Source organism: Struthio camelus, chromosome 11 (genome assembly GCF_040807025.1).
Source record: "Struthio camelus isolate bStrCam1 chromosome 11, bStrCam1.hap1, whole genome shotgun sequence".
NCBI lineage: Eukaryota > Metazoa > Chordata > Aves > Struthioniformes > Struthionidae > Struthio > Struthio camelus.
The window spans coordinates 7,197,343-7,217,553 of NC_090952.1; the positions used below are offsets into that span (position 1 = coordinate 7,197,343).

General features: G+C 56.6%; 1 protein-coding gene across 1 annotated transcript in view; it reads left to right on the forward strand.

Annotated features, from left to right (window-relative positions):
* Positions 1-1,196: 1,196 nt before the first annotated feature.
* Positions 1,197-20,211, forward strand: part of SLC16A2 (solute carrier family 16 member 2) — a 54,410-nt gene continuing 35,395 nt past the window's right edge. Inside the window, exon 1 of the mRNA XM_068956702.1 lies at positions 1,197-1,587. Within this exon, the coding sequence (XP_068812803.1) occupies positions 1,197-1,587 (391 nt within the window). The remainder of the gene's footprint in view (positions 1,588-20,211) is intronic.

Here is a 20,211-nt window from a genome sequence, read left to right on the forward strand (position 1 = left end):
GTGCCGTGTTCTTCCCATCTCTGCATCCTGCCCTGTTTCTTTACCAGACATTTTTAATTAATACCCCTAGAGGTAAAGAAAGATCACTATGAGGTTGGGATATATTATTTTACTCTGATAGGAATCTGCCACTGACACAGACATCAGGGTAAAGAAAGAATAACAAGTTGGACTTGGCATATATAAGAGCGCAAACAACTTCAGCGTGTTAAAAGACAGGCTTTAATATATTGCCGGGTTTGTAATTATCTCTTGAAAGAACAGGAAAGGGAGAGCTCTTTCAAACCAGATAAACGCAAAGGGAGCAGCTCGCCCCCCGGTTCGTAGGGCCTCGGCTCCAAGCCCCGCACGGCTTTGGGGAGCGACACCGTCAGCTCGCCCATCCTGCTCAGCAAAGACCCGCGCGGGAGCAGTTTGGGCGCAGCGGCTGCCTCTCGGGAACCTCGCGTAGCTCCCCAAAGCCGTAAGGAAGCAGCAGGCTCCCGGCTTCGCAGGGCCCGCCACCAGGCAGCAAGTGAGCCCGCCTGGCTCCGGGCTGTTGTTATAAAAACGCTCTCAAAACTTTCCTGGGTAGGGGATCCCGGCAAGCCGAAAGGCGCGCTGGCAGAAGCAGCACGGAATAAAACAAATATCCTTGCCGAGGCTGCCTCTGGCTACCTGTTTGGCCTGCTCTGGGCACGTCACTTGTGTCGGGCAGCGAAACCGGCTGCCGAACATCTGTTTCTGCCAGCGGTGGGTGAGGAGGTTCCCACCCCCCCACCCCCCGCAGCAGCAGCAGCCCGCAGGGCAGCGCAGCAGACAGTCACCCGATTTAGCTGGCGGGGGGGCCCCTCTGTGCCCCCCCCCCCCCGCCACCACCGGCGGCGGGAGCCCCCGGCGCCGCGCGGCGCGGTGAGGGGCGGCGCCGGCGGGGGCCCGCCCCGGCGGCGGGGTGGGGGCTGCGCCGGCCGCAGCATGCGGCGGCGGGCGGTGCGGGGCCGGGGCCGGGGCCGGCTCTGAGCCCCGTGAGCGGGGTGAGGGGGGCGCTCGGCGCCGCCGCCGCAGGTAGGAGCCGGGGCCGGGGCCGAGCAGCGATGGAGGAGGAGGAGGAGGAGGAGGATGGAGGCGGCGGAGGGGAGGCGGGGAGTGAGGCTGCGGCAGGAGGAGGAGGAGGAGGAGGAGGAGGAAGGGGGGGCCGGGCGGGGGGGCCGGCGGGCATGTGGGACCGGCTGCGGGGCAGTCGGGCGGCGAGCGGCGGCCGGAGCGCGGCCGCGATGGCGCAGCGCGGGCAGGCGGCGGGCGACAAGGGGCCGGCGGCGGCGGCGGCGGCGGCGGGCGAGGGCGAGGGCGAGCCGCGGGCCGGGGCCGGGGCCGGGGCCGGGGCCGGGGCCGCGCCGGGGCCCCCCCCCGCCGCCGCCGCCGCCGCCGCCGCCGCCGCCGCGCCCTTCCAGCCCCCCGACGGCGGCTTCGGCTGGGTCGTGGTCTTCGCCGCCACCTGGTGCAACGGCTCCATCTTCGGCATCCACAACTCCTTCGGGATCCTCTACATGATGCTGCAGAGCGACCTGGGCCCCGGAGAGAAGGACCCCACGCTGGAGTTCAAAACAGGTGAGGGTGGATGGAGGGGGAAAGGGGGGCTGCGCAGCCCGCAGGCTGGTGCCCAGCGAGCCGTGCCGGCTGCCAGCCCCGGCGCCTCTCCCCGCCTTTGAGAAAAGAGCTGTCAGCACCTCGGCAGTTGCCTGCCCCCCCGGGGCCGAGGCAGGGTTGCGCTGCCAAGGCGGCGGGGTTGAGGTGCGCTCGCCCGGGTAGCTTCGCCTCCTGGAGCGCAGGCCCTTTCACAAGTATGCAGCGGAGCTGGAAGCTGCTTCTCGGATGCGTTGAACTGTGATCGCTCCCTGCCTCCCCCCCTGCAGTCCTTGCTATATTTATCTGCAACCGTATCAGATGTTTCTAAGCTGCTATGCAGTCAATTAAAAGTAATTCATCTGAAAAGCGTGCCCTCAGCTAGTCCAGCCTGATGGGTTTTGGAGTAAGGGTGATAGTGCGAATCAACTGATGTGAGTGAGCTACCTGTTTGTTGGTTGGTCTGTTTGTTTTTTCCATAATTGTTGTTACTTTTTCTTTTTTTTAAACTCTGTTTCTGCCTTATCTGCTGAATCGCGCTTGGGGGTGGCTGCAAGAAGAGCATCTGTCTTGCAGCCACGCGTCGCAGCAGCTGTATCCGTTCAGTTACGTAGGTGAGGTCCGGTAGCGTTATCTCCGTACGCTTGCACGGAGGTGGAGGAGGGTCTGTAATATTCGATGGTCTTTAACAATAAGAACGGCAAACTGTGCGTAACCGTGCATTTCGGTAGCACCTAGAGACCTCAGCTGAGGTGAGGGCTGTGTTGCGCATGGACACGGAGAAGGGACATTTCTCTCTGCAAAGACCCCACTGTTTGAACAGCCTTGGCAGAGGGCCTCGAGCCTGCTGGGGCGACAGGGGTGGGCCAGCGAGCCGGGCAGCGACGGACACGACTGCCCTGCGCTGTCAGGAGGCTCAGCCTGGGGTCCCGTGTCGCGTTACTCTGGACGAAAAGGTCACAGCAATCTTCCTGATGAAAACCCACGGCGAGAACTGGGGGGAAACTCCTAATAATGGTGTTGTAACTCTGCACGTTTTAATGGGACGCTGGCAACGGTCAGAAGCCGAAGTGGGATGGTGCTGCCGGGCAGGTGCTGGCGGCCGGGGAGAGAGGCAGCGTCGGGGGGCTGCATAAGGTCTTGTTAAAGTCTTGTTAAAGACATCAAAGTCTTGTTTTGGGGACCACCGGCGGCGGAGCTGCCTGCCTTCCCTTCGCTCACCGAACACATCTGCTAGCAGCCGCGAAGGTGCAAGAATACAATAAATTCCAAGCTAGACCACATCTAAGGAGCGAGAATTAACTATGTGATATTGTTACCGGAGGAGTGATGTGCTCCTGTAATTAAGGGCAGTAACAGTGCTGCACAGAGCTGGGAATGTACGGATAATTTTAATTACTGTGATTGATGGAGTATATAAGGTGTTGCGCATATGTGTGTGTCGGATCTCCAGGAAACTCATCACGCAGTTGCCTGTTTCCTGCTCTCTGCGATCGTATCTAGAAAGCCTAAGGCACAGCTGTAAAGGCAGAAGTCGTAACAAAAGAAATTAAATAATGAAAGTTTTGGTGGTTTAAAGGCTACATGCCCAAGACAGAGTCTGTAGGAGTCAGCATCTGTCTCCTGCTCTCAAAATCTATTTATTTATGGGTATGACCGCACAGAGGCCTCTAAAAAGAAAGGCGTGTAGGCGTGCGAGGTGAGCCCGTGCTCGGTAATTAAATTGCCTCGGTGACGAATATGCATTTTGGTCCGAGGCCGTTAATAATACATGTCCTCTGGCACGCTGGCCCGGCGTTGCTCCTCAGCGAGGCTGCGGCTGCGGGAGCGCTGGCTGGGCTCGCTGCTCTTCCGGCGCGCCGCGCCGCGGGCGGCCGGCACGCGGCTCCTCGCGGCAGCCTTTGCGCTCGGACGTTTCGGCGTACGAGCTCGGGCGGTTGCCGTCGGCTTCGGAAAACCACCTAGGAGGGACGCGAAGAACCAAGCGGCTCGCACCGCCCGGCGCGGCGTCTCCTCTTCCCTGCCTCCTCCCAGCCCGGTGGAGTCGGTCCGCGCTGCCGCCGGCAGGGAGAGCATCCCGAAGAGCGCCGGGGCAGACCTCCTCGGAGGGTTTCCGTGATCGATACCGTACGTGCCGGCTCGTTAGCAGCGGCGATAAATCTCCGGGCTGCAGCTTGCCTGCCGGGGAGACGTAGGGCAGCGCGTGTACAGCTCGGGGGCCTCCTGCAGCCGGCCCGGCCTCCCCCGCCTCCCTCCCCGCCGGCCCCGGCGCTGCCATCCCTCCCTCTTCACGCTTGCATAATTCCCACCCCCCCGCCCCGCTCCCCTCCACCCCGGCAGTTGTTTGCATGCGAACGCGATCCCGGAAAGCAGTGCAGCCCGCTCGCAAGCGCTCGGCGCGCTGGCCTTGCCGGCCGGCCGGAGCGGCGCCGGCCGCCTCTCCTCCCGCGCTCGTCCGCTCCCCTCCACGCCGGCCGGGAGCGGTGCCGGCTCTGCCTGGGCGAAGCGGGAGCGGGGCCGCCGCGAGGCCCCGGACCCGCCGCAGGCGTCATCGCCCCGGTCTCTTGGCTCAGCTTGCTCGGCTGTCTGTTCTCGGGGAGGGGGACGGGGTCGGGGGGGGGGCGCTGCATCAAAGAGGGGTTTTGGAGACAGCCGGCAGGGCCGCCCGCGCTCTAGGCGAGCTCGGCGTCCCTTGGAAAAAGAGGGCGCCTGCGGAAGCGGGCGCGAGGCTGAGCCAAACAATAGCCGCCCCCGGCGCGCGGGCGGCTATAATTATCAGGGTGTATTTCTTGTTTGCGGAGGGTCACGTTGGCGCGCGTTTGATCTTGCGGCCCGCCGGAGCCTCGGAGTTCAGACGCGGGGTCAGGCTTTCAAAGCAAACCCCCCCCCCAACAAGACGGCGAACGCATAGGCGCCTTTGTTTAAAGACATGTGCTGCGACGCTGGCCGTAAACAAGCAAGCCCCCGTGACCGGCGCCGTACCCCGTAGCAGCGTGAGGCCGGAGACGGGACTGTCGCGAGGCCCGCTCTGTGCTTTCGGGGTTTGTTTTCTTTCGGGGCGGGGGGAACCGTCGGGAGACGCCGACGCGGGCAGAAAAATGCACGGGAGCGCTCGGCCGGAAAACCGCTGCTCTGCTCCCGCTGCAGAGGTGCTGAGCCATGTCGGAGAGGTGAACGGGCTGATTTCCCTCCAGTGGTATCGAACGTCCCCCCCGTCCCCGGCACGGGTCGCCCTTCCGCGCGGGGAACGTCGGCCGCCAGCACCTCCTGGACACGTCCCGGCAGCGAGCGCCGGGGCCTTCCCCCCGGGGTTTGGTCCTTGCGGGGCGTCCGCCGCAAAAAAGGGGACGCTGCTGGCGCTCGCGGGGGAGCGGCGGCGAGAGCGGGGCCGAGTGATTTCTCTTTTTCCGTGATTTCGCTTCTCCCCCTCCCGCTCTGTGTTTCGAGGTCCTAGGTACAGATTAACTCCCTTTGCTTAATATTTAATGTTGCGTTTGCTCGGACGGGGAGCTGCAAGCGCGCCGAGAAGCGGCTGTCGGTTGCCCGCGGCTCCTCGGGCCGCCTCTGCCGGCGGGACGGGCTCCGCGTGCCCGCCAGCCGCGCTCTCCGCTCCTGCCACCCACCAAGAGCTTGGAGCCGCTCTTCCCCGTCTCGGTCCGGCAGCCAGACGCTGTGGGCTGAGCCCGGGGACTTGGTCCGTGCCAAATCTGGAAGGTTCACAGGCTGCTTCGCAGTTTTGGGGTTTTGGTTTTTTTTTTATTAAAACATCTTAAGGCGAGGAAAAGGCTTGGTAAGAAGGAGGGAGTTTGTTGCTTTGGAAGAAGCAAAGCGTTTAGGTAATAATAATAATACTGAAAGGTCAGGAGGGGAAGCCGGGGCTGACTCGTGGTGCGCACGGAAGAGTCCCAGGCCTGGCGCCCTCTCCGTGGTCTCTGCAGACGGAGAAGGGCGGCTCTGAGGACAGAGTCGACTGACTGCAAGAGGAGATTTTTGAATCTGGTCTCAACTGAACCGTAGCAGTTTTTCGCAGCGCAGGTGGGATCAGGTCGTCCCGCAGGGCTGCTGTTGTAAAGAGCCGTGAAAATCGAGTGGGAACGGCCGTCGCTAAAACGCGCTTTCTTTAGCCTCACGGGAGGAGAGACGTCTAGCCACGGCATTAGATTTGGGCCTGCAGGAGTGGGTGGGTTTTTTGTGAGGAGCCTGGAAAAGCTGGCGTAAGGAGTAACCAAAAGTGCTCAGCGATCTCTGGTTGCTGCTACCCGTCCCTTGGGTGGAGGTTAGGCTGAGGGGCTCAGAGGGCAATTCCACCTAGCCGACTTTGGGGTATCGCAAGTTGGACAAGAGAGTCGTTGTTTCAGTCCTGCTTGGTGCTCGAAAAAATAATTTGCTGCACACGGTTATCGCTGGTCACGGAGAGGTCCTTTTCCTGGCGCTGCTAAAATCAAATTAACAACCATTAATAACCCTTTGTCATGTCTGCCATGCGTGGTAAGCTTTATCGCTCGGTGCTTGGGCCTGGGAGGGCTTCCCCTGAAGGTGGCACTGCGGATGTGCCCTCCTTATGCAGATCCCCTGGAGGTGACGCTTGTGTTAATTGCGGAGGTCACTTGGTACCACTGCTCGCCCACCAGCCCGCTGGCCCCCGAGCCCCCCGCGCAGGCACTCGCTGTGGGAGCAGCGCTCAGCACCATTTCCCAGGTGCTTTGACCGAGGCACGTTGCCACCCAGGAGCACCCGGCAGACGTCCTCGCCGCCAGTCCTCCTCCAAGCCACCGGCCCTCCTCCAAGCCACCGGCAAGGAGATGTGTCCCAGAGACGCTTCTTAAGATCCCTCTTCCGTTTTCTGCCAGTGGGGCTGGTCCAGCGTTGGTCTCCCCGTCTCCCCGATGCTGGCGGGAATCTCCCACCCCTGTTGAAACGGGCGACAGACGGCTCTCAAAACCCTTCCCGTGCTTGCCTAGGGTAAGGCCGGGCAGCACCGCTGGATTTTCTGACCTGCCGTCTTGCCTAGGGCCCCGTTGTAACCACTGGATGATGCAACCCCCTATCCAAACAAGCTTTCTTTTTTTTTTTTTAATGGCTAACCCAAAAATCAATGTATCCTTCAGGGTAGGATTCAGTTATTTAAATACCCCTTCCTGTGGCATTTCAGATGCCCTGGGTGCCCTGACCAGCTTCTGGCCACTGCTAAGACAGGCTTGGGTCTGCCCTTGGTCCGTGTAGGTGCGCTAGCCCCAGCCTGGGTAGCCCAGGGCCTGTAAAACGGCCCGAAACGCTCGCGGGTTGTTGAGCTGGCTCCCGCTGTTCTGGCTTCAGGCCGTTTTAAGTGATTACGGTTGCAGGTACCCAGGAGCGCTGCGCTAAGGGAGGTTCTTGTGAAGGGAAGTGGGCCTCCTGCTCTGTTTGCAGGTGGTGCTGATATTTCTGAAGGGTGAACGTCAAGGCGAAGGGGGGATCCCATCCGCCCAGGGCGAGAGGATTGCACCAGCCCCGCTGGGGTTTGCTTTTGAGCATGCGCGGTCTGCGAGCAATCCCATGCCAAACTCACCATTTTGAGCCTTTCTCCCATTTTCTTCTCAGCAAGGAAAAGCTTTGCAAAGCCTTTCTGCATTTTCCAGTAGTTGAAATGGAGGGGAGGGAAGAAAAACAACCCGAACGCACCGAGGATGACTGCAGGATTAGCAGCATGGTTGGGCTGTGTACGCAATGTACTGCACAGGGACGGCGGAGAAGCAGCCTGCGTGGGGGCCCTCTCAGTTAGCACACTTGCCATTTTAAGGATTTTAGCTTCCTTTTAAGTGTCCTCCACCAGACAGCAAAGGGGATGCTTCAGTCTCGGTCGTATTTCCCAGTGATCATCGTCCTGAAGTGGTGGCAACTCCCATGATCTCGCTATAATAAGTAAGAAGTGGTCTCCAGTGGGTCTCTTTTGCACAAAGAGATTGGGCATTGCACAATCGTCCCCCATTCTTTTATTTTCTTTTTTTGGTCATTTCAGTTGCAGCAAAACAAACAACAGAACCTTGCTGTGATTTGAGCCCATTTCAGCCTTTTCAGAAACTTCCAGACAGCAAGGCCGCCCCCCCCCCCCAAATATTTATTGAAAGTTTCTGGTTATTACACTTAACAAAGTGCAATTCTTGCTTTTTTTTGGCCTTGTTTCTTGGACTCTTTCCCTACCCTTTCTCCCCTCCTTGCTTGGGCAGCACTGAATCACCCCCAAATCCCCCCTACCAAACTGTGGCCTTCCCCCAGCCCTGATTTACACTGATTGTGTAAATCAGTTTGAAATGAGCCCAGGTGATTTTTCTTCAACCAAGGAAGACTTCTTCTGAAATTACCCTGCTTGGGTTTTTTGGATGCCAAATTTCCGCTCCGTTGCCAGGGCTGTGCCCCCCTGGATTTTTAATCCCATTAAGGTGGCCCTGTGTGGGTGGGAAGCACCCTGTGCCAGCTGTCAGGAGCGCTGATAGCCAGCTCGCAGGGCCTGCCTGAAGCCCTCGCGACTTGGAAGATCTACCAACGTCGCAGGGGCAATGACGCTTACGTCTGCCCACCCGCAGGAGCCAACAGTTGGCCAACACGTGTCCTCCAGGGGGATGTGATACACGTCTCCAACGGATGCGGCGCTCGCAAGCTGCCTCGAGCGCCAGTTCAGTGCAGCATCGGTTCCTTGTACCTCAAATCCCGATGATACTGTGTGGGGTAACCAGCATTTTTGGTAGGACCTGAGATGGGGAATCTAAAAACACTGACTCTTTGGGCTTGTAGATGTATTAGCAAAACCTCTTAGGCATCTGTCTGAAGGAGTATTTCACAAAGCCAGTGCCCGGCTTGTTTTGTTCCTTAAGTCTTCTTCAAAAATAACTTTGTTTCCGCTTTCAAATGTGACCAAAGCTTTCAGTGTAGCTTTGTGAAGCTGAGCACAGCAGGGAATTTAACAGAAAGTGGAAGTGCTTTGTACGAGGAAAGGGAGGAGCAGTTTCATTTTCCCTTCTCAGGGAATTCCAGGAATACGTCAAGTCAACACGAAGGAGCAGGACTTGGACACCAGGAGAGGCAATGTAAATCAGAAATCTTTTACAGCCGGCCTTTGTAAGAAAGGGTGTGATATGGCACCAGGGCATTGGAGATTGCGTACCCTGCCTGTCCGAAAGCAGGCCAAGTAATGTTACAATGTGAAATGATCTGGGGCGGTTGAGTGGTAGAATCTTAAAATAGACCTGAACTGTCTGGTTAGGGGAAACTCTCTACCTGGAAGGAGATGCCAGCCCTGCTGATCTCTGCTGCGGTCCTCTGGGAGGAGGAAAGCAATTCCAGTTGAGTGAGATGGTTCGTGCATGACTAGCGAGGGTGTTGCCTCGTACCTCCACGGCCACCCTTGCTGCTCATCTCCTCGGGGCAGCGCTTCTGTGCCGTCTCCCTCTCTCTTTATCGTGCGCGTTGATTTATATAGTTGGCAATGTACAGCCACATGCGCTGAGCTCTGGTGTGCGTTGTGGAATCTCCCATATCCAAGGCAGGAGAGCAGTCCCGGGCTGGGTTGGCCACGTGAGGGCCGTGTCCGGCAGCGTCACGTTGGGCTGTTGGAGGAGGCTCATCTGACTTGCCAGGTGGCATCGTTAGGCGTTCAGTCTTACCATGCGCTAGGAGAGAAGGGCAAGCAGGAGGAAAAGTCATCTTCCCATCTCATGGATAGGCAGGTCTTGCAGTGTGGAGCATTAAAGGGTTTGCCCCAAGTCCGGTGGTGCGGCAGTGGCTGACGCTGGAGCAGCAAACCTCTGCGTTGAGTTTTCTGGAGGCATTTGGCTTCCCTGGTAGTGTTCAGTGAAGAGCTCAGTTTCCTCTGTATCTTGATATTAGGAGTCAGAGCGCTTTTGTCCCAAAAGGAGCTGATTAGTGACCGTGGGCCCCAGAAGCCGGGACACCAGAGATCTCGCCCACTCCATCGGAGCGAAGCAACGGCAGTGTGAGCTCACAGCAGTAGCAGCCCCTTACGGACCAAATACTGACTGCGTTTGGGGCGTTTTCCCTGGTGGGGCAGTTCAGTGGAAATCTGAGTTGTTTCTTGGCTCAGATGTGGCAAAAGCAGTGGGCCTGGGAGCTCCAAACTGGAGATTTGTGGGGAGGCTGTAGCAGTTTGTGTCTCTTTAGCAGTGAGCTCTGTCTGATGGGCACCTTCTCCCAGTGCTGCAAGTAAAGTAATGGGCTGGAGACAACCCTGGATGGAGTTGGGAGCCAGGGCTACAGGCTCACCAGTAGAGTTTCTAGGGGAGCTGTGGGAAAGAGGAATAACCTGTATCTTGAGCGTGCAGCCGGCTGTCCTTAGCTGTAAGCGTGAGCGGTTGGGAACCCACCGGCGTCAGCAGGGCTGAGCACCGCGCCATTTCGGTTTGCTCTGCAGCAATGCCCTGTTTGCTTTGGAAAGTCCCTGAAGGAATGTCTGAAGTCTGTTTTCGTAACCTGCAGTGAGCAGGGGGAAATTAATGCTTGGGGCATGGGTGGCAGTAAACAAGCTATGATATTATAGTGTTAATGGGGAGCTAATCCTGGTGGGACGTGCTCGCTGGTAGCTGCAGTGTCTAGAGGAATTTGTTTTCTGGATTTGGAGCAAGTGCTTTCGGTTGGCACCATCTGAATGTAGGGACTGGGTAACCTTTTGCTTTTTCATGCTAGTGACTCTTTGGGATCTCTGCCAGAGCGATGCTAAATTCGTGTCAACAGCTAGATTGGCAGTGCATCTGTGCGAAAATCTGAAGACTTAAATGATGCGCCATCTAACGGGAGAGCTCGACTATGTGGGGAGACAACTTCTCCATCTCCACATTAGCTTGGCTAGAAACCACCGAGGTTTCCCCCATCCTCTGTAGCTTGGGATTTGGCCCACTTTGGGCTGGAATCTGGGAGATCTCGTTAACAGATTCCCTGATTTTCTGAAGGGCTTCACCAAAATCGGGTGAAGCCCATCATCTACCCTGATGGTCTCCTCATCACCTCCTGGGGCCGGGGAGTCCTCCAGCTTCTCATACAGGCTGAGCAGGCGCAGAGGAGGCTGCAGGTATTTCTCAGACTGTTACCAAGGCCGTGGGATGTGGCCGAGCACCCTGACCTGTCTTGATTCAGCACTGGAGGAGGAGGAGGCCTCTTCCAGCCAGTGGTTTTCATGGGGAATCACTTTTCCAGGGTTTTCATGCCCTGAAGATGAACGGGAAGAGGACCGTGTACCCTCCCGCTCTCTATATGCTAATATACGCATGCAAAAAATGCTTCACCAATACAGCCCTGTTTTTTTTTCCCTTCTATTCCTAGAAGGACTGATTATTCCATCTTTCAATGGAAGGAGATGCTGCCTTTTGGCATTTAGCCCTTGAGGAAAAAAAGGGATGTGTGTGTAATGCCCGGGACACGGCCGGCGTTCCTGCTGGGTTTAACGCTGGGCCGGTTCTCGTGCCGGCCGTCGGCGTGCACGATCAGGTGGCTGGGGCCGAGGGGAAGCTTGGTTCACTCTGGGCTATTTCCGTTCATCCACCCCAAGACAGTTGGGGCGGTTGCAAAACCCGCATGACGTGTGCTCTGAATTGCTACAACATGCTTTCATTTGTACACGGTTCAAATATCTCCCAGGCACCTCGTACAACAGGTCCTGCCAGGTGCTGCAAGCACGCAGCCCGTTAAAGACGCAGCGGTGTCATTCCTCCACGCCGGGCAGCCGCGAGTCAAACGCCCCGCGGCGTTGCTGCGTGCAAACCGGCTGGGTTACAGCAGAAACCGCAGGGGAGCGAGTTTCTTGCCACTTCTTAATCCGCCCTTCTCGCACGCCCCTTGGATCAGAGACGCAGCCTTGGAGATGGTGGGTGTTACAACCACGTTTTGGATTAGCAGTCTTTCAGCCTTTTTTTTTAAACCCTCTTTTATTTGTGGATCCCTAAAAATTAGCCAGTGCAAGTGGAAGCACCTTTAGGAATCCACCATACGTTGGTTGCTCCACAGAGTATAGCAGTTTTTCCAGGCTGCCTTTCTCAGACCCCTTCGAGTCAGTCCCCAACCACCTGGGAGAAGGTTGCTGCTCTGGCTTCCCTTTGGCAGCGGCGTGTCCCCTCCGCCGAGGAGTCAAGGACAGGATGGTCCCCGCTCCGCGTGCCCACGCCGCCCCACGAGCCGGGCCTGGAGGTGACGGGCACAGCTCGCACCGCGGAAGGGGAGCGCGAGCACGAAGCAAGCGTGGGTGTGCTACCAGCACCCGAGGCCAAGCTTTGCGCTCAAATGAGCTGCTCCGCTGGATCAAAGCCCCTTGCCTTCAGGGCAGGAGAAGGGAGCGTTGCGTTACCATGCTGATTACAAGCGGTAGTGTGTTGGGGGGGGGGGGGAAATGTGACCTCGGAGGCTGCAAGACACTGCTTGCCTGGCGGGACACGGGCTGCGCGCGGCGGGGCGGTGAGTCACGGCTGGCACCGCGCGGCTCCGGCGGGAGCCCAACCTCGCTGCGGCGTCCGCGGGGCTCGGCTGGCACCGAGCTCCTCGCCTGCCCTTTCCCTCGCAGCACAGCCCTGGAGCGCGGCCTCGCAAAACCGTCGCTGGTGCATTGGCAGCATCGATGCGCTGCAGCCTGCAAAATGCGCCGGCGGAGGCGCTGAGCGAGGTGCAAGGGCAAAGGATGGGGACGGCAGTGGTGTGCATGGTCACGGGACCGTGTTCCCTCCTCTCCTTTTCTTTCAGCGCTCTGCACTGGGATTTAGGAGCTTAGTGAGAACTGCAGGTTGGGTTTTGTTTTGGTTTGGGTTTTTAACCCAGAGGAAGGGCAGATCCGCCGTGCGTTGCGTTGCCCGGGGCCCCGAAGCGTTGGCTTCCCGCGGCGCAGCCCATCTGCTCTCCCGCTGGAAGCGCCTTGCTTCTCCAAGAACGGCGCGCGCTCATGCTCGCTGCGTGGTGCAACTTGCTGGGGTTCGCCCAGCGTGAGCGCTGGGGCCGGCATCCCTCCGCGGGGAGCAGCAGCGACGCTCGCCCGGTGCCCGGAGCGCAAGCCACTGATTGCAGCCCCTCGCCGTTATCCGGCTTGGCGGGACGCGGATTCGCTCTCTGAGGGCAGATGAGCAATTGTGGGGGGGGGGTTGAAGCGGGACCTGCGGCCCCGGGGTGGGAGAGACGGGCTGAATCCGGCGCTTGGGGACGGGGTGGTTCAAGATCGCGGGGCTGAGAGCCAGGAGGCCGGCGAGGCCGGAGAGCGAGCTTACCCGGCCAGGAGCATCCCGCAGACTCCTGCTTCTGCGCCTCCCCAACCAGGCGCCTAAACAAAGCGTTTGTTTTAGGCTTTTGGCCTTAATCTGCCTGCCCTCCTTTCCCGTGCGTAAAATGGAGATTAAATCCTTCCCTCTGAGGGGGATATTGTGCGAGCGTGTGTGTTCGTGCTTGCCAGGCAGTCAGGCATTTCAAGGCTTATATCAAGCCCTGCTAGAAGCGCCGCGAGCTCTGTTGCAGGACTGCGGAGGTGCTCAGCTAGCAAAGGCTGCAACCAGGCACCGAACGGCGAGGTGCAAAGACAACGTAATGGCTATTTATTAAATGAGCATCGTACCTCGTGTGCACCGCCTGAATTGGGTCCTCTGGACAAAACAGCCTGTGATTAAAGATTGACTGTAATTACATAATGTATATGCCCAAGATGATGAATTGAGGTTGCCCAGACAAGCTTCATCCTGGGATTTCCCAACTTTTGAGGGCTTAACGTTGCAATCATCCTCATGTGCTTCTACCATGGGGGGTGTAATTATTGATATTAGAGCCGTGCCCAGAGCTCAGCGCGATTGCGTAAGGCTCGGCAGATACAAATTGCACTTGGTCGGAGTCGCTGCTTGTTCTCTGGAGCTTGCAGGCTCAAGAGCCAGAGAGGTTGCGGTGCATCTTTTTTTTTTAATTTAATAGATGCAGAGCCACGGCTCCAGCGAGCTGAACGGCGCGCCGAAGATCAAACAGGAGGTTTGCGGCAGAGCCGGGCACCGGACAGAGATCTCACCCGTTCCTCATCCGGCGTTTGTGCTGCAGAACTGAAAATCTGCCTTGCCGCTTCATCGGGGAGGCTAGGGCTGGGCGCTGAGGACGACCCGCGTGGCTGGACGCAGGGCACCTCGAAGGCTCGGCCCGTGGCCGTCCTGCCCGCTGGGGGCCCTATCCAGCCCTGTGGGGAGCGAGCGGGCTGGGTCTCGCGGCACCACCCCGGGGCTGCATCGCCGCCGGGGCGCCGCGGCGGTGACCGCGCCGGGCTACAGAAACACTTGCTGTTCAGCCAGCTATCGGCGAAGGGGGAACATCAGCAGGCGAGATGTTCTTGATCCCTGGCCAGCTCTTAATCCACGTATTTTCACAAAAGCACGTTTATTTCTGAAGCTTTATGTAAACAATGGAAGCTGGGAGCGCTAGGGGGTGGGGAAGACTTGTCTGGGATTAAACTCGCCTTAAAGCCAAGCATGCCAAGCTTGTGAGCCTGGGGAGAGCTTAATTAAAGTCAAAGGCGAACCATTTCCAAGAAAATAATTCTGAGTATTTAAACGGGATATTTTTGTTCTGGGCCCAGAATGTCTCCTTTGCCTCTTCGGTGTCAGCTTTAATAAAACACAATGCGATCTCCAAGAAAAACAAATTGGCGCTCTTGAAAGGTGCTGCGGAGATAAAAATCTCTAGCAGTGTTGCTGGTAACACCTTGGGTTATTAAAAGGGGAAGAGCGCGAAGGGTCTGATTTGCATTGGGCCTTTCTTGCGGCTGCCGGCTCCGCGGGAGCCGCTCGCGCTGGGAGGTGGCGCGGCCCTGCGGTCCTCCGCTCCCGCGGAGAGATGCCCCGGCCCGAGGGCGATGCCGCGGGGCTCACGGAGCAATCTGGAGCCCCTTCAGGAAATCTCTTGGCGGTGAGCGTTTTTCGTCTGGTTTTCCCTGCCCTGTGCAGTCCCTGCCTCCCTTTTTCCGCACCCGCCCTCGTGCCCGGCGTCACGCCGATTGGATTTTGGAGGAGTGTATTTTGCTTCCCTAAGGCCTGCAAATGCCGCTTGGCCGAAAGCTCGCGGGATCAGTGTTGGCACGGAGGTGAAATAGTAAAAGGCCTTCTGGAAAAAATGGCACGGGAGTTAGAGTTCTGGGGAGAGCAAGTTTAATTAAAACTCAAATTAAATTGGCGCTAATCTTTTCTAAAAGTCTGAAATAACTCACGAGAGCTCTCTGAGCTACGAGCGGATGGATAAAAATATCAAGCCACCAGCTTGGATATTATAGCATGAGAAACACTCCCTAGCGTTTCCCATTGGATGACAGAACCTGCTGCAAGCTGAGCGACCCCCTGGGAACATCCGTGTCCAGCTCAGCCGTGGCTCACGGCAGGCACCGGCTTTTTTCCAGACACAGCTGGTGCCTGGGAAGGAGGACAGCTTGCGTACCGGTACTTCTCTGTGCTCCCAGGTGTTGGGTGCTGGAGAAATGGGGGTTGGCGCGTCTAAAATACGTGCGCCGGTTTTGGTGCTTATTGCCAATCTTGGTATACTACTGGGATCCCGGGATAAAAGTGTGGTATCGAGAAGCGTTTCACCCTGGCCGGTCCCGTCCTGGGGTTCAGCACCTGCTGGTGGCCCCATTCGCTGGGGAATGTTGTCCCCCAGCTTGGACTGCTGTTGCAAATGAGGTGTTGCGTGTTTGGTGGAGGTGACTCCAAAACTGAGCCTGAAAACCAGATGGGTCCTTCATTTTCCCACGGAAAAAGGGAGCCTTTCCTCAGCCCAGGCGTATCGGTAGCACAGTGCGGATAGGAGGCTGCCTCGTGGCTTCTGCCGGCTGCCGCAGGCTTGCGAGCCGGTAGCTGATCCTGCAGTGGGCTTATGCCGGGAACGGCTCAAGGGCGCTCCTCTATGTCCTTGCCACTCATAGCCTTGGTATTTGCGTGACTTGTGCAGGAGTAGTTTGGAAAATAGTTTATGACTCTAGGAAGAGTAGTGCCAGTATTCCCAGGGAAAGCCTGAAAATAAGAAAATTTTTCAGAAGTAGCCTATTAGTCATTGGGATGCTGAACCAGAGAGCTGGGAAGATCTGGGGAAGAGGAGTGTAAACAGAAGCTTGCGCTTAAGTCTCTCAAACGTCGTTTTTATACGCGCTGTACAACATGTGGTTAGTGCCTGCTGAAGGCCTCCTGCTCCCCGATGCACTGCAGTAGGAGGAGGAAAGACTGCCTCTTTCTTCTGCGCACTTTGATCCTGTTCAAAGTTGGCCGTCTGCTGGTCTGAAGCTGGCAGAGGGCACTGAGAGTGCCCAGCTCTCTTGCCGGGTTACGAGCTTGTCCAAGTCCAGTACTCTCTGACCAGGTTCTTTTAGATATTCCACACCCAGAGAGTGTAATGCTTACTATTAAAGTTTACTTTGAGGGACTTTGATGTTACACGGGATTTTTGATTTAGCAGAGCGATACAGCAGTATACTGAAATCACAATACAAGCATATACACTTAGCAAAATAGAGCAAGTGCAGTATGCAGTTCAATCACAATACCAATGTGATTCCCATGACCAGTCTCTATAATATGCTCACCATCACGACACTGGGCATCCCCATTCGCCGGGAAGGAATATGTGGGTTGAAGCCAGCTCAAGGCCATTGCTCTCTTCGACATTCCTTTGGTAGTTGTTCAGGTTTTATACTCTACGTTGGGCTGGGCTACATATACACTTCCCCCATGCTGATCTGGCTATCTTCAGGGAGAAACATTTGCACCTGGTCCAATTAACGGATAAGGCTACTTATCTAAAACAAAGGTCACCCACCAGTCCCCTTTGTCTAGAGGTAAAGTCAGTTCTCTGTGCAACAGCTGTGGTTAGTGAGCCGCATCCTACACTGCCCCTGAGCTTCGTGGGGCACCTCGCCCTCTGAGCCTTCTCCCATTGTAGGGGTTATTGGCCAGTCACAGAGCTGTAGCCTTCAGGAGAGGGAAACCTGTGCTGGCAGCAAGTCTGCCATCACAGCCTTGTTCAATGAGAGGAGGAAGCCCATCACTGGGGTTAGGTCCTGTCGTTCCTCCTCCTCGTCTGCCTTGAGGAGATTACCTTGAGTCTGCTGAAAGCAGGTCCATTTTGGGAGCCCAGCAGCAGAAGGGTTTCAGGGAGCCTCAGTGCTGGCTGGTAGGAGGGCGGAGCCAGCCCCAAATGGGCCAAGTCTCACTCCCAGGAGATGACCCATTCTGGATTGCTGCTGTGTTCAATAGCTGCTTGCCCCTAAGAAAGGGGTTTCCCTAGGAAAGGGCAGCCGCACAACCTGCTTTGAGTCCTACCTGGCCCTGGGGTGAAGGGTTAGGTGATTTCCCTCCTTTAGTTGTAGAATGGCTTTTCTTTGGCTGTAATCTATGGGAAGAAAGTGTGATAACATCTATTATGCCCCAAATCCAAGGGGAAAATAGAAGAGGACTTGGCAGGATAAGAAGAGGACTTTGGCCCTCTCCTCCTTTTTATATGCAGATACCTTGAGGCTCCCTACACTTAGACTAGGAAAAACCCAGCGCGGAAGCTCTGCTTCTGGGCTTGCAATGGGTGCAATTCAGGCAAAGAATAGACTTTTGGATAGGCAGGCTTTAAAATGACCAGCAGGAATACGTTGTCCGCCGCATAAACCAAACCTACCGTTGCATGCCAGCCGGGATGCCTGTGCAAACAAGGCAGCGGCCAGCCCTCGCCTTGCTGCCGCTCCTAGCTCCATCAGATAAGGCAATTATATCTTTATCGTTTAATTGCAGCAGATAATAATAGGAGCATGCTGTTGAGATAGAGCACTGCCAAGGGGTAAATAGCGGCAGCGGTTTTTTCAGAAAGAACTTGGCGGGGCCTCGGCGCTTCTGGAGGCATGAGGCCTTTGTGGAGCTCTTCCTGCCTCCCTCGGGCCGAGTGGCATGAGCCCGCACGCGCTTCCAAGCCTCTCCGCCGTTCCCCCTGCGCGTGCCCTGCCAGCTGGGAAACGTGCTGTAAAAAAAAAAGCCATGCCAACTGCCCTGAGACTCTTTTGCATGGATGCCAGGGAAGTTTTCCTCGCACTCAATCAGCAAACGGCTTGAAAAGAGAGGAGAGGAGCGGAGAATGAAAGGGATGTCGTCGACCTCTTTCTGGACCGTGCTTTGATTGCTTGGCTCTTCCCTATATCTTGGAAATGCAATTTCCTTCGCTTGCAGTTTTTTCTGTTCTGCTTGGCAGGTTTCGTGCTGGGTCTCCCACCCCGTTATGTGTGTGCATGTGAGCTTAGTGCTAATGCAAAGAGCCTGACCCCTCTCAAGAAGGAAAGCCTCCACTTATCCATGCTGTGTGGTCCTTAAATCCCTGCACTTGCTGGACGAGGATTTTCCTCTCTCGTTTGCTGAGTCACATGGGAAATGACTGACTGGTCCCTCTGCATGGGGATCCACATCATCTGTAGCTCCCAAGAGCCATCGGATGCACCGGTGGCTGGAAGCTGCCACCTTCCCGCCTCGGCATTTCTCAGTCAGCCGGTTTGGTTCACGTCCCCCCGGCTGCCAGGCAGACATGGGCTTCCTGGGCTACTGTCAGGGCTGGGAATTTCACAGCTGCTCTAGCCGGGACCAGGTAGGGAGCCGACATGCCAAGGCCCTCTCCGAGCATGGTGGGAAGCAGTGATTCATTGCACGGATGAGTCAAGCCTTCCAAGCAGAGATGCGAACAAGGAACCTGGCTTGGGAAGGGCAGTCCTGCTGGAGCGGCGTGCACCTTCTGGCTTCAAACTCACAAGGGAGAAATATCTCTTTTAAAAGCGGCGGCTTATAATTTCTGCTTTGAGGAAGAGGAACAGGGCTCCTTTTCAAGGTCTGGGGCTGTGTGGGTGGCAGCAAAGTCTGCAGCCTGGGGAGCGTGGTTGTCTGCAAACACACCAGGCCATGGTCAAGGCTCAAGGGACAGCCGTCATTTCAAAGAGAAGGGTGGAGGGGATGGGGACAACGTTTGGCTGCAAGAGGAGACCACACTGAATCGGTCTCACCATGCTAGAGTGAACAAATGGCTGAGGGGAGGCAAGCCCAGCTTAGTAAATGCTCCCAAAATGTGTGATCTTGTGTAACAAGGGCTAAGCAAGCCATGGTATCCTCCCCCAGCCCATTGGTACCAGCTGCTTTGGAGCAACGTGGAGCTGAGAGCCCTAACAAATGCCTTCCCAGAAGCAGGACCTTCTCTCTTTCTCTCTTTTTCTCTAACCTGTGCTTTGATTCTCCAGGAGTCTTTGGCCAGACTCAGTGGGTCTGTCACTACCTGCCCAGACCCCGCAGTGGCAACTGTTGCTTGTAGGTGAAATATCTCCTGTCAGGCTCCCCAGCCCTCATGAGGCTCTGAAGCAGGTTTGCAAGGGCTGGCTGCTACATGGGGCTTTTAGTGGGTCTCCTCATCCATCTCCTGCTGCTTCTCACTAGCCGGTCTGGGTCCTGAGGATGGAGAGCTGGGTCAGTACCAACGTCCTTTGGAAATCAGGGAGAGAAAGAGGGAAACGGGGGGAGGGTTGCCCAGGGGAGCCTGAGCACCCTGAGGTGTCAGTGATGGAGCCAGTGATAGGAACTAGGCTATATCTCCGCTTCCCTTCCCCATCTTTGAGGACGGCATCATTTTCTGTGTGGGAAAAATCACCAGCGACTTTGACAGGGCATGTCCCTCCTCCAGACCAGGCTGACAGCAGGAAAACCGCGCTAGAGCAAAGTACCTTGTGTGGGAACCTCTCTCCTTTATGGATCGCCATCAAAGGGAGCAAAGCATCAGGGCGCCCCTTTTGTAGTACTGTAAATGCGTGTTGCTCCTCAGCGCTGTGCTGTTGCTGGCTGGCTAGTAAAACACATGGCAAGGTAAACCATCATCTCTCAGGGAGACTTAATGGCACTTAATACAGGTGTTTTCTGCCCCCCAAAAGCACCACAGATGTTCTGTTCCTTGTGAGGCGAAAAGGCAGATGACCCTTGAAGGAGGAAGGTGCTTCTAGTGGTCTCCAGTTTGAGGACGAACTCAAGTGTCAGGCTGGCTGGAGGTGAGGGTTGGTGCCTGGCGGGCTCTCCATGCCCCCCATGCAAAGGCTGGGGCACGTGTCCCCAGCTGAGCATGGATACTGCTCATGATCCCATTTGGCTCTGGCCAGGCTGCATTAGGCTTCCATCGTCCGCCGGGTCAGGTTTTCCAGCTCTAGCTCTTTCTCTTCTAAATTCTCTTGGTTGGGAGAGGGGCAGCAGGGCCTTAATTTAAATAGATTGCTATAAAATGAAATGTATTGCCAAAATTCAATAATCAGGGTGGATGTTTTTTTCCCATTTTTTAAGCCATTCAACTCTGCCCTGCTTCAGATCATCAACCAAACAGCAACAAAGTGGAGGTATTTCAGGTCCTGATGTGAACTCTGTGGTTGGCAATTAACTCTCTGTTAGCAATGTCAAACTAAACCCTTAGATAAGATTAGCCCAGATCTCAATTGCAGAGCTCCAGTTTCCCTGCTCTTTGGGAAGTGTTCCCCTCTCTCCATCCCTCTTCTGCCTCGGCAGCTGGCTCAGCTGCCTTGTTTCACTGCCTGGTGGCTACCTAGCTCTGACCAAATGCCTGCCAAGAAGATGCATCCCACCA